The following is a 14,731-nucleotide window of genomic DNA, read 5'->3' on the forward strand; positions in this document are numbered from 1 at the left end:
ATCGGTTAAATAAAAGCAGAAATTAAAGTTACTCAGAGTTGCTTTATATGTCAGACAGAATAAAATGAGGGCTGTAAAATGTCATAAAGGAACAAGATAAAAAAAAAAAAAAGGGAAATGGATCAAAATATCATCTAACTTAAACTTCTTGCTTCAGCTGAGTCCAAACTACACATTTAATATGAGCCCTAAAACCCACACCCCGCCGCATTTCCATAATCCCTCATACTTTTCTCCATACTATAATAAAACTTGACGAGATGGAAGAAAAGTGCGGTGATGAGAAGAGTGACAAGTTTACCAAGTAGCTTAAGGCGCAAAGATACTTTGGCGTCACCTGCTGGACGGAACAAGCTGCCTCCCGGTTTAACTGACTGGCTTCCATAAATAATTAGAAAGCGGTTGTGGTTAGTGTGTTTGTAGATGCAAGGGGAGATGAATTGGTGCTTTACACGAACTAGATGTGTGAGGGGGAAAGATGGAATAAAACAGTGAAATAAATTATGATGAGAATGACGCAATTGAAACGATCACTTACGCATTTTTACGGTTCATTGTTGTCTGACGGTCAAGCTTCAGAGACTTTAATGTTGTGTTTATGTGTCACATGTGTCATTCATATTAAACTACAGGCAAATGGACAAATACACAAAGTACATGAAAGAAGCAAATGATATCGCTCACATTGGGCCAATGTGGATAAAATGCGCATAGCATTTCAGGAAAAAGACTCACAGGTCTGTTCCTGCTTCACTTTGCAAGTAACTAGACTTTTACGGTTGTAACGACTTCCTGGTGTCTTTAAGAGTGTTTAAAATCTGTTTTTACATTAGACCACCAGGCAAAACATTTGTAATTTCCCCCACGAGAACCACACAGACTGAGTTTTACTGTGCGTATTTCAGGCGAACGGAGGAAGGAGGGTGGGAGGTAAACGGTCCTCATTAAGCTACCGTTTGGACTTTCCCTCAAGTCCTTCAAGTCTGCTTTCAGTCTCTCTATCAGCACCACTGACTGATTTAGGAACAGCAGCAGCGGCAGCAGCTCTTCATTCACTCTCCCCTCTCAGGACCGCTTTACCGTGGTGCGCCCCAGACGCGCGCTCTCCTCACTTCAGGATGGACTCGTCTCCTTCTCTTCACCTTTACCACTGACTGTGACGCTGCCGTAGTTCAGTGGGAGTTCCCGGGGGAGGGGGCAGGAACTGTTCTTCTGTCCGCTGTTTCGCCTTTCCCCTGCTGGGTTGTGTATTGTTTTGATTGAACTGCCAGCGTACGCTCCATCTCCGGGCTGCAGTTCCGAGATGGGGATGTATCTGCATCTGCTGCTTTTGCAGTACTATTTCGTCTCGAGTTTTGTGTGCAACGCCATCGCGTTCGTGGAGGAGCCCTTCGGAGGGAGGTCGGACGGGTACTGCGGGCGGATCCTCCGGGCGCAGACCCACGGGACCCGGAGGGATGGGCACCATGAGTTCAGGCTCAGAGTGGAGGGAGACCCGGATACCTACCGGCCTGGCAGCACTTACAGAGGTAGAGTTGGCTTGTTTTGACACTTTGCGCAATTAGCGCGCAATCCTCAGAAAATTTAGCAAGTGGATTGTTTGCCAAGTTGAAACAGAGGCACGTGTACTTTTCAATTTCTGCTGTGTTTCACTTCCAAAACCACAACTATGTGTAATCACATGTTCTCACTGGCATCAAGGTAATAACCACAGCAATCACATTTTATTAGAAAATTGTAGCCTGAAGGACGCAATTTTCCAAACCCAGTCTGCTTCCTCTGGCCCCTTCTGGGAGAGTACTGGTTTGATAAGGATACTTAGAGTTATAATGTCTGACCTATATTCACTTCCTCTTCTCTCGTTGCCAGGAAATGGACGCAAACACACACTAACATACAAGTATCCACAGGAAGACTCACACAGATCTGGCTCCAATTAAGCTGACCCCTACAAATTTAAACTCCTCCTATCAGATGAATATGAGCACGTTTCAAAAAAGGCCTCTTTGGCCTGTGGCACAGAGATTGTTGATGAGTTTAGAAGAATCACTAATCAATTGTAATCACAATTCACTGGCATGTTTTAAGTACAAAGCTTCTTTTTTTTCTAAAAATTGAAATGAGTCCAGTGGAAGAGTGTTGGATGTGACCTGATGTGCTGCAGTTTTGCTGCAGGCATTTAAAACACGGATTGTAAAAAAAGAAAAGAAAAAAAAGGTCACCTTGTTTTAAAATCTCCCTGCTGTGATCATACCCCTGATCATGCAATGTTTTTGGCTGTGACACCACATTTCAGCAATCCATGTCTAAATTTTAATCAGCTATCAGGGTCCTATGAAGGACACCACCAAAGAAGAAATATCCCCCAGCCTTCATGGTGCTTAAGTAGGAAATAAGTTGACTAAAAAAACCAAACAGATAAAGCTGATAATATTGACACTTCTCCTCAGCGCCAGGAGCAAATTTAAGACAAATAGTATGAAAGTCAAGGCTGAAAGAGCCTCGAAAGTTAGTAGAACTAAAGACCTTCACAAGTAAAATTAAAACAGTAAGTTTCAGGCAAGTGCTATGACTTAACACAGTGAGCCAAATAAAATTTCACCCACATCTCATTATCTGGCTCCTGTTCCTGACCTGTTCCCCACACAAAACTCCAAAAAGATTTATAGTTTTATAGTCTTTTTTTATTCTGCTGTGAGATGCTAAACTAGTATTTATATCCCTCACTCTTCCACATCAGTCCAATACTCAAAGGAGTGCTGCTTTCACATGTTTCCCTGGGTGACCCTCTGTAACAGCAAGACCCTGATGTAACAATGTAAACGCCTCTTTTGTGTTATTGTTGAGTTTCAATGCACACATCTTTTACAGTGGTCCTCCTGGCAACCAGCCCTGCTTATTTCAGAGGCTTCACTCTCATCGCACTGAAAGAGGGCAGAGAGGGCACCACAGATGACGACTACACCGGCCAGTTCCAGGTAAGGCTAAGCAGGTGTGGAGAGAAGGAGGAAGGAGGTGGGATCGCTGCATACCGAATGTGCTCTTTGCTCCTTGGGAAAGTTCCCAAAAGATGAACTCATTTGTATGCTTTAATGCACATGGGAGTCGACTTAGCTGCTCCCTGCTGTCTTCTGGTACGGAGGTTAAAGGAGGTATTGCTGACAGATGCAACACAGCTTCCCTGGATGAAGCTAGAAAGCTGTTGTGGTGGAAAAAGAAAGAGATTCTTGCTACCGCTTTGGTGCAGCTCTTTCAGGGTGAGGCAGACATGGCATCATTCCCTGCTAAATAGCAGATATTTCTTTCAGCGGAAGAAGGGGAAGGCAGAGGAGGAGAGAAAGAGGCATATAGGGACGGAGAGAAAAGAGATAAACAAGGAGAGTTAAGAGAGCGAGATGTGAAATGTTTGGTTCAGTAGTAACACAACTCCCACTGAGCGGCAGAGAGCTCCTGAAGAGAGGGCCAGACTTCCTCAATTACCTCCTGCTCAGTGTAAACAGGAACACACATCTGTAGCTGTGTTTCAACATGCTGATCCTAACCAGACTCTTACCAAACATGAGCGAGAGGCCGCTTTCATGTAACCATGGGTTTAAAGAGAGGACTGAGAAGGTTTAACTACTTGTTTTAGCCAGTGAGTGTCAGTTATTTATCAGTCTCTTTGTCCTAAACCACAAGCTTCCATTTCAATCATGCTAGGAACATCTGTGTTTGCTGGACCTCCATGGCTTTGGTTAAACAGCTTAGTGGAAACCCGATGATCCCAGTAGAAAGAGTGAAAGTTGGAATCTGGACAGCCAATCATTAATGAACTTTCCCACGTTTGAAGCAGTTATCTTAAATCCGTAACACTGTGCGGAACGACTTCTCTCTCTTTTTTTCAGCATTTGTCTTATTTACTTCAAAACACACTAATTAAAGACACCCCGAGGAGAGTTTGACCACAAGGAGAGCAATGTTTTTAAAAGTGGCTTTTTTTTGAGCTGCTATCAGACGGTGACTGAAATGAAAACAAGTATGTGGGTGGTGCGATGCTTATTCCTGCTGCTGGTTTCACACTACAAAATCAAACCATTAGAATATTGTGACTCCTGACCACTCCACCACCACCGCCTCCATCTGCCCATCAGGCCTAATCACCAGAGAGTTTTCTGTTTTTTAGGCACAAGCTGACAAACTAGCTCATGTATGTAATTAGATTACTACAGCCTTTAACTGTTATTTATGCAGCCTAACAGGCTGAAAGAGCCTCGAAAGTTAGTAGAACTAAAGACCTTCACAAGTAAAATTAAAACAGTAAGTTTCAGGCAAGTGCTATGACTTAACACAGTTTGCCTTAACTTGTTCCGCTGATATTCATCCACTACCAATTATGGTACGCTGAATCAGTCACCGCTTTCTCTGCTCTGGCAGCGGTGTATATGAAAACTGAGTCAGCAAAAGCTTGACCTATGTTGTTCTGGTTTTGACACACACAGTATGCCTTATGGTGGGCTATCGGTTGTTAACCCCCCTACAGAGGTGGGTCTAACAGCTTCTCTGGTGGAATCCCAGCTTCTCATTCTGTTGAACTTGGAAAACAGAGGTCTGTTGGTTGTGCTCTTTTTAAAAATGTATTTAAGTTTCACATTCAAATGCATTTTTTTGGAAAATTTTGTTTCTGTGATTGAATTTCTAGTATTTACTGACAGCTTTATTGTACATTAACATTTGTCATTGCAATGAATAAGCAAATCAGCGACACAGGCGACCAAATGTGCTAATAAAGATGGATGTATGCGAGGCAGTCTTTAAACTTCCTAAACATCACTAAGGGCTACATAATGCTTCAGCTAAATACAGTGTTTAGGATTGTTATAATAATCTTAACGCTGTCTGCTATCTCAGTAGCTTTGCATGAATCACAATCCAAAATAATTCTTATGAATTGGGATATAATTAAATTAAATACAATTTTATTTATACAGTGTCAAATCACAACAACAGTCGCCTCAAGGCGCTTTATATTGTAAAGCAATCATATGACCCCCTATGAGCAAGCACTTTGGCGACAGTGGGAAGAAACCTTTGGCAGAACCAGGCTCAGGGAGGGGCGGGGCCATCTGCCGCGACGAGTTGGGGTTAGCATCTTGGTGCAGCCCCTTAGTTCACTCTTTGTCTGAAACGAGCCGTATTTGCCGTTCTTCATTTAAAGACACTCACTTTTTCCAGCTTGCCTCACTTCAACACCCAAAAAAGTTCACATCAAACAACAACAAAAGACGGTTTCAAGTTGAACTTTACTTGAATAACGGTCAGGAAATCCTTGCCTGTTTATTTTCTAAGAAAAAAAATCCTTCACCTTACCTTTACTTTATATTTTCCACCTGTTTGTCCAAGCCTCACCTGCGGTGTTTCTGCACCCCATCAGTGGGGCTGGCCCTGACAAAAGGATTCAAGAGAAGAAAAAAAACACCTTTATTTCTTATACTGCAGATGCACTTCAAGGTGCTAAAAAATACAAATAATTAAACCTAGACATAAAAATTTCACTTATCAGTTCATCCCCCACATGCAACCTGGGTTCTTGGTTGCACACTGCACACTGTGGTGGGTCCCAAACACAGGTGATTCTGAACATTATTCCATTTGTATTTCTATATTTTTTTATAGACAAACTTTAAATGTACTTTTAAATAAATCCATGTTGTGACATTAGTTTTCTTTTAAAGCATCTTTTTAAAGAAATGCATAAAAATGTCCAGGCTTTGCTGAAATATCCGTTTTTTCCAACATTCTTCAGGTGAATTGTTAATTCACAGTCATTTGTTCTGCCCGCAGAGACTAAAAGATAGGGAGAGATTGAACTGATACTTAATATATTTGTTTACTGGTTCATTGGTTCATTTACTGGGCTGCTTTTGCTCTGGTAATTCTATATAGTGTGAAGTCTCACATGCCTGTCTTTGCCTCCTGCAGCAGAGTTGCCTCTAGGTTTGTTCTCCAACTTCTCAAACAAGAACATTTTTAATGAACATTCTTTGCAAATGATAAATGACAAACAGCAGCCAGAGGATAAACAACAACACACACCCCCAAAAAAGTCATCCATTAAAAACATTGAACACGAAAGAGAAAAACACCAACTGTTGAAACTAGCTGTGTGCTGGTCTGAAAAATTGAGTTCTTGAGGATGAAAGTGTTGTGAAAACCTCTTAAGGCAGAAAAAGTAAACTTTATAAATGTGGATTTTTCTTTCTAGCTCACTGTAGGAAAACAAAGATTCCAGAAACACCCCACATTGTTTGGTCGCTCCCAATAGGACCTTGGTTTTGTCTGAATTCAGATGAAGGACATTCGGTGACATCTAATTCAGTTGGGCAGTCATGCAGTTCAGCTAACTAGCTTTTTGGTTTAAACAGTTCAAACTTCTGTGTGATTTCTGCTCCTTGCACCTCCCTGTCTCAACCTCAGAGTCCCAGCAGAGTCTGGAGTGAAGCTGATACCAGGGAGTAGGCAGAGAGCAGAAACTGGAACAGTGTGGGCTGAGCTTGAACTGAATTAAAGTTGACAATCTGCCTTTGCAATCTGTTTGATACATATTGGTAGAATCCATCAGATTCTCTTTGTTCTTTAATTGACAGTTGTGATTTCCACTTTTCCCAAAAATGTGGGAAATGATTAAGGACCAATGAGATAAGCTCTTGTCAAAACCTTGTCAAGACTGCTTGGTTTGGAAAAGTTCTGAAAAGTTAATGTGGGGGTTGAAAAACGGATACCTAGCATAGTTCACTTGATTATCGAAATGCAAACTTTACTTTGGATTCACTTGGTAACAGAAACAACTTATTAAGATGACTTCATTCATTAAATACGCTGTTCTTTGTGTCCCATTTTATAATAGTGGGTCGATAAGAGAAGATGCAGCATGACAGTGAGTCTGGCTTTTTATCTAAATGACCTAAATCCATCAAGCCAGGCTTCTCTTTATCATTGAGGTTTACATAATAATACTTGAAATGAGTTATGCACAACAATGCCTGAAACTTTATTTTCCTCAAGTTAATTATGCTGCTAGTTCTGCAAAGTCATGATTGTTATTGCGCATAGAAAGAGAAGCCAAATGAACACAGTTGTGTTTCCCTGTATGGCTGTTCTCTCTCCTTGCTCTCCGGTGCTCCGTTGTCTCTGGCAGCTGTCCTGGAATGTGCCCGCCTGCTGCTTCACTAAAACACCACAACTGAGAGCTGCTGCTCATAGTTTTTTTGCTTAAGCAATAATCTTCTCTTTGTCCCCATTACTACCATTAAAAGACTTCTGCCTTAATGTGTCAGACCTTGGAGAACATGTGCTGCCAGTGTGCATCTGTGAGGGAGACTCAGTATCGCACTCACCCGGCACTCATTGTCTGCTCTGAAATGTGTGCCTTTGTGCTTATACATGCGCTGAATGGGCATACGGGTATAAGAGTGGGACTGCGTGTGTGTTTTTCCCAGCCCTCCTTGTGTTACTGTGGGACGTGGGTCATATTTATCTAGGCCAGCAATGTGTTATTGCTCAGGGAGACAAACGGAGCTTGTTTGGATAAGCGAAGCGTTGAGCAGACGGGAGATATTATCTTCTTCTTTTTTTCTTGCACAGATTATCCGGGGTTCTGAGTTTAGCTGGGGATAAACAAACTCAATCCGTTTAAAGCCATAGGCTTGAGACAGAGGCAATTACACAAGCCAAGTAGAACTTGGAGAGCTATAAAGAAAAGGGTGTGAAGGATGTGTGCAGGGTTGGAATGATGGTGACCTGATATGTAGTGTAATCACCCTCTAAAGTAATCCTGCAGTAATTATTGCTTCTGTTAGCACCCAAAGCCCAAGCACCGCCTCTAACAGCCCGTCTCTGTTTTCTGATGGGCAGAAGATTACAAGGACAACTGTGTGTTTATTGACTTCAAGGAACTTCCAAGAGTTTACACAACTTCTATTTATTATGCCTGGCAAGCTGGTTGCTTCAGATGCTTGAGGTTTGCATAAATAATGCGCGCTGCTCTGATTAAGACTTATTAAATACATTATGCATCAAGACAATGAGTACAGGCCTCTTTGATTCTTTGGGGATTCAGTTCTAGCTCTTCGAGTGTCTGACAAAATGAATTCTCAGAAGTAGGTGACATATCATTTTAGGGCATTTTATAGCCATCCAAAACATATAAATAAATGATCGTTATGCAAATCTGCATCGCAGTTTAATCTAACATTATGGTTATTCAAGCAATACCCAAATACTGAGCAAGAGCATTTGCTGCACTTTGGTGTCTGATAACTTTATTCTGCTGCAATGAATGTGAATTTTAAATATCTGTCTGCAGGAAATATTTATTTGGCATAAGTAATTACAGCTCCATCACTGATTAAACTTAAACAACAGAAAACTGGTTCCCAGTAGGTTAATCTTCAAAAAAAAAGAACTGATCTCATACTTGGTTCCTCACAACCATCACTCTTATAAGAACAACTAGAGATGGCATTGCCAGGAGTCAGACTTACAATGCACAACAGATAATTGAAAATTTTAAGATGTGTCAGTTCATTTCAATGACTAATGTCATCGATCAAGAAATGCACAAATCTGATGTGTCACCAACAAGCAGCCCTGATGAGGGGGCAGCTAATCTACTGAAAACACAGGCACATATTATTATTTGGTAAAATTAAAAGTAACAAAGTATCAGATTTTAAGCACTAAGAGGAAGGCGGGGTATACCCTGCAAAGGCACCATATGTTGCAGGGCTCATATTGGCAGACAACCATTTAGACTCACCAGCTAACCTAACCCTCATGCATGTCTTTGGGAGGAAGCTGAACATACAGAAAGGACCCAGCCTAGATTTGGACCCACGACCAATGAGCCATTACTGAGAGGCAACAGTGCTAACAGTCAGCCGTTGACGGGACTGTATGGGTCCTGCGGCTATTCTGAAGATGAAAACTGACAGCTCACATGGAACATAGGATTCATCAAGAGTGTGTCTGCTTTATTACAAACGTTCCCGACAAATAAATATGGAGTCTGTTTAACAGCTGACATGTTTAAAACGTAGAGAACACAGGATTATTTACCTTCAGATTCTGATCCATCCGGCGTAAAAGATTTTATTGCAAATGCACATATCACTCTTTGTTTATGGATGGTGTGTAATGCTGCAGGTATGTATTAAAATCAAAGGCAATAATCTGATTCACAGCCAGCTATGGGCAACAAACAGGAGATCCACTAATGTTTCTACAAACTCCCAAATTACATTTAGTGAACGATGTTATTCAAACAGGTTCAAACATCAAAAACACTTCATATTAGAAGCTTTGTGATGGATATTTCAGTGTTCAGGATACAATACAAGAGAAAAGTAGCCTAAAAGAGAAAAAACATACATCACTGTCCTCTAACATATGCACACCCAAAGCGCTATTTTTAATTTTTATTACCTAAATCAAAATATTATGTGCTCATGCTTAGATTTTTGTTATAAGCAATTACCAAACTGGTAATATTTCCTTATTGATACATTGGTTGTTTTTGAAATTTTATTTGCTGATAAACCAGAAAAACATATTGGACCCCAAAACCAGTAATAGAAAACACTACTGCAGCAACACCACTGCAAAACAACCAGTGAATAGCTTGTTTGATGGAACACAAAATAGAGGTACCAGGTCTTGCAATTAAACTCTTCTTCTTCTTTTGAAGTAAAGTTTCGCCCTCTGACATTATACTAATTACACTGTTTGACTGACGGTCGATCGCTGGGAAGTTGTGTGCAAAAAATAGCACAACGAAGCTCCAAAAATGAAGACCAAATTAGGATCCAAAGATTTCCTCCCACTTGACAAATTCCTAATAACACAGTATTGTGTGAAATTGTGGTTTAATCTACATTACTGGAATAATAGCTCAGGCAAAATTACTTGCAAAAGGAAAAACTTTAGCCCTGCGACAGACTGGCGACCTGTCCAGGGTGTACCCCGCCTTTCGCCCTATGACAGCTGGGATAGGCTCCAGCGCCCCCCGCGACCCTGAAAAAGGATAAGCGGAAGCGAATGGATGGATGGATGGAGGAAAAACTAATTGCCACTGTTTGCTGTCACGGAAATTATCATCACTTCATTTTTAGTGTTTGGAAGGAAAAAGTGATCGAGGGTGACTGCAGTGGTCTCCACTCTCTGTGACTCACTTTGGGTCTGTGCAGGAGCCTGTATAGTTTGTTCATGCTGTTTCGTGCTGGCAATAGCCTAAACAATCTCTGTGGGCCAAAAGAGGTTGGAAGACAGGCACATGCATACATACACAAAGGGACCCAATGAATATGCATATTAAACATGTTTATCTGTTAGAAAAATGACTGGATAAGGTATTATTCAAGTTAAATTGCTACCGTGGACTCTAGGCGAGGCTTTCTGCCATTTGGAATAAACCAGTAACCTTTCATACAGTTATTCACCTTTTATGTTCCTCCCATTTGAACTGTTTATATATGCTTAATGTTCATTGTACCAGAGATTTTGTTTGACTAAAACTAAGGTCAGCTGCTTACTGACTGATAGATAAAGGTAACTTACTGAAAAAGTCTAATGTTCTGTTTTTAAATGTATTTATTTAGTTATTTTTGTTGGTTTTAACTTCTCCAGATTCACGCATACACAGAATGAAACAGCTGGTTACCATGGAAGCGAAGCCAGCAATCTGGTAACCCATTGGTTATCATCTGATGACTTGTCACTGAGTGCTGTCACCAGAAGCAATGAGTCTTCCTGTGTAACTATCACATATTCAGATATTTGATATCTAACATCATCAAAGCATCCAGGTCAAGACTTCCTGTTTGTGTGCCGGTCATTGTTTACAGCCTGACTGTAACAATGCAAATACATTCTTCAAAATCTACTGTGATATTAAAGCCAAGGGTTTTTGTGGTTGCATTAAGGCCCATGATTTCATATAGAGAGTACCCAGAAAGCTTGCAGTACCGGGATTTTGCCTGCTGCCTACAGATTCTGCACATTGATATGCAAATGTATATTTGTAGAGATCGAAAAGTCAGTGACTATATAATTAAGTTTGAGAAACAGGTTAAAAACAGTTTTCTGTCATACAAAGTCTTTTTACTGTGGGTCAGTCATTAAGTGTGCCCCCTAAATATGCTGTTTTGTCAAGGTGACAGACTTGTCTGATGTTTTCAGCGCTTTTATCACCACATGTCAATAATGTGAGAAAAGAGAACACAACAAACTGAAAGAAGGGCAGGAAGCAAATCATTTGAGACTTCATAAAAAACCTGGCAGACCATTTCTAGTGTGCATGAACACAAACAAGAGATGAAGACTCTTTGGTCTGATCTTTGTGACAGCAAAACGGTTTTAAGAGTTTCTCTGAAATGACCCCCGCAAACCATTAGTGCTCTATAAATGTGGATATCACTGTAAAAGAAGGAGATTTTAAAAAGAGCTTTGGGGCTTTTTTTTTATATGAAATAGACCCAATGAACAATGCACTCCCTCTTTTTCAGCGTTATTTTGTGCAATTGAATGCCAAAAGCCACAGAATTGGCTCCATTTGCTAGGAAATAGAGCCACACACACACACACACACACACACACATATGTCTGATTTTTTTCTTTTTCTTTTACAGAGTAGCTGTTTGGATTTGTGACACTTCTCCCTTGGTTGGGTGGCTCAGACAAAAAATGTAATATGATGCAATATTGGTGATAGCCCCAAGATCTCGGCGGTGTTCTGCAGTAATAGCACAGCTTTGATTGATGGAAAGCTCAAGGCAAAATGTCGGTGCCTCCAAGGTCTTCATCAAGACAAGAGAACTTTGTTACTTTCTGAAATAAGCTCGTCTTCAAGTGTTGACGTGACATTTCAATCTATCTTTCTGTCTGCTTATGTTTTTCCTCTGAAAAGTTTTATCTTTGCACTCAAGTCCCAAAGGTTTTAACTGTATTCATTCCTTTGTAACTGCTTTGCATTTAATTACTAACTTGCAAAGTCTGTGCACACACCAACCGTGTGTGTGTGTGTGTGTAAGCACAGTTCTGCGTTTGCTTGTGCAGGGACTCTGAAGCATCTGTGTTTACTGTCTCAACATGGAGCAAGAGATTGAGAGAGCGAGATTGAGACAGACAAACCGTGGCGTGGACACTCGTAGACATCGGGGTGTGCAGTGAAAATAAATGCTGCTTTGCGAGTCTTCTCACACGCATTCACTCGTTCTTTCAGGGTCTTTCCATTGCTTGCACATTTTGGGTGATTGAACAATATGGGTTGAACATTCAATGTGTCTGACTTTTTTAGTAGCTTTACTGTTTACAGAATAGTCATGACAGAAATATCACCACTGTGTAAGTAGTTGTTCTTCTACAAGGCTGTCCGTAATGGGGATTTTATTGTCTGGACTTAAAGCCTCACTGCGATTAGTGCAGTTGCAGATTTGCATACTTGTCTTAATTTAAGACTCGCCTGTCTTCAGACTGTTTTTCGTGCAGTGACTTTAAAGCCAGTGTTTCAGACTGGAGTCTTTACTTGTGACCTTAACCTTCTTGACTTCTAACATTAGATTATCTTGAAGTGGCATTTCATTTATCTCTCTTAACTGTGTCCTTTTCCAGACTTGGGACTTGCCCTTTTTTAGCATAGCACTTCATATTGACATGATCGTATCCCACAGTTGCTGCATGTTTTTCAACTCCATTACCATGATGTGAATCTGCTGGTCCACCAGTCCCAACTGTTCTTTATCAGGTTTGGACTTTGTTACATGGCATATTATCACGCTGGACGTAGCAATCAGGTGATGGGCACACTGTGATCATAAAAGGATGCACATGGTCAACAACAATACTGTCATCTTTAAACAATGCTCATCTGGTACAAGGGTTACCAACTGAGCATCACCTCCGGCCAGAACTGTTAATACAGGGCAGGATGGAGCCACGGTTTTATGTTATTTATGTCAATTTTTGACCTTACAATCCAAATGTGGCAGCAGAACTTGAGGCTCATCATACCAGGCAAAATGTTTCCAATTTTTTGTTGTCCAAATCTGGTCAGCTTTTTCAAATTGTAGCCTCAGTATCCTGTTTTTACCCGACAGGCGTGGCATCCAACGCTGTAGTTCGTCTGCTTCAAGATTTGATGTGTTGTGCATGCAGAGATGGTCTTCTGTATAACTCATCTGTAACCAGGGTTTATTTGTCTTACTGTTGCCTTCCTATCAGCGTAAAGCAGTTTGACCATTCTCCTGACCTCTAACATCGTGAAGGTATTTTAGCCTAAAGACCTGCAGTCACTGGGCATTTTCTCCTTTTCAGACTGTTCTCTGTAAACTCTAGAAATGGTAGCATGGGAAAATCTCAGTATGTCAGTAGTTTCTGAAATACTCAAATACTCAGAGAAGTCTGTCTGAGACCAACGATGTTCAAAGTCACTTAAATCACCTTTCTTCCCCTTCAATGTACAGAGTTGCTGCCATGTGATTGGCTGATTATATATATGTTTTACAAACAGTTAAAAGCATCAACTTAACAAACTGTCTGGTTAGAATTAATTTTTTTTTAAGTATTAAATAAAAAAAACAAAACAAGACATGACCGTGATGCTGAGTAAAGCGCTGGGTCAACATGACAGCACTGTTCTGAAAATAAGCACTGCTGTGATGCATTCATTTTTGATCTGTTCTTTAGGCCATAATAAAAGGCTCATTATGCAGTGTAAACGCTGAATAGATCAATGGTGGAATGAGTGTTTTGAAAAGTTTGCAAGGTAGTCATGCTGGATATTAAATGCTCTGAAAGTTGTATTTCAGCCTGGATAAAATGAAGTTAAAGTGCTACAGTTTCCAACTTGAGAAACAGTGAATGATGTCATTTCTGTGGATCAACCTTTAAAGTCAACTTGAAGATTCACATTTAGAAATGAGAAAACTGTATTCTTGTCTTTCTGACATAGATCTCGGGTAGCACCACAGCCATCCTTTGTCCAACTATGATTTTAGCATCTTGTTTTCACTTACACCACTAAAGTAGAAGGCAAGCAGGGACAAGTTCCCCTTATAATTAGAGCATGTGCATTTACATGCAAATTAAGTATCTGAAGGCAGTCTTCACTTTACTCTGCAGAGTTAGCAAGTTCACTCACTCTTCAGACAGAGAGCAGTCGAGAACTGCCATTATGAGTTACAGTTGACCTTGGCCTGAAAATTCTGTCTTGACATGGAAATTAACTTTCTTGACCCAGGTGCTTTTTCCTTACCTAAATTTGGACTGGGTCTTCCCTGTGTTCACTTTGACAATCTGAAATATCTATCTTGACTTGTTTTGGGTTGGGTTAAGACGTAACTGTCTTAAATATGCATGGGATATGTTTTAACCTATAATGTACACTATATGCCAAAAGTATTGACTCACCCACCCAAATGATTGAATTCTGGTGTCCCAGTGGAAGTGATTAGGCATGCAGACTGCTTCTACAAACATTTGTAAAAGAATTGGTCGCTCTCAGGAGCTCAGTGAATTCCGGCAGATAGGATGATACCTTTTATAACCCAGTTATGAAATTTCCTCACTACTAAATATTCCACATTCAACTGTTAGTGGTATTATAAGAAAGTGGAAAGACAGCAACTCAGCCACGAAGTAGCAGCCTCCTAGTTCAAGTGAAAGGAACTCTTAAGAACTCGCTTCAGCATACTTAGACAGT

General features: G+C 40.7%; 1 protein-coding gene across 1 annotated transcript in view; it reads left to right on the plus strand.

Annotated features, from left to right (window-relative positions):
- Window positions 1-988: 988 nt before the first annotated feature.
- The window catches only part of spon1b (spondin 1b), a 123,912-nt gene continuing 110,169 nt past the window's right edge, over window positions 989-14,731 (plus strand). Inside the window, exons 1-2 of the mRNA XM_086301911.1 lie at window positions 989-1,529; window positions 2,872-2,978. Coding sequence (XP_086158037.1) covers window positions 1,304-1,529; window positions 2,872-2,978 — 333 coding nt within the window. The 5' untranslated portion in view covers window positions 989-1,303. The remainder of the gene's footprint in view (window positions 1,530-2,871; window positions 2,979-14,731) is intronic.

The sequence above is a fragment of the Aulonocara sp. 'chitande type north' Nkhata Bay genome, linkage group LG7 (assembly GCF_057382095.1).
Source record: "Aulonocara sp. 'chitande type north' Nkhata Bay isolate Kocher_YH1m ecotype deep benthic linkage group LG7, A_spYH_male_GT1.1, whole genome shotgun sequence".
NCBI lineage: Eukaryota > Metazoa > Chordata > Actinopteri > Cichliformes > Cichlidae > Aulonocara > Aulonocara sp. 'chitande type north' Nkhata Bay.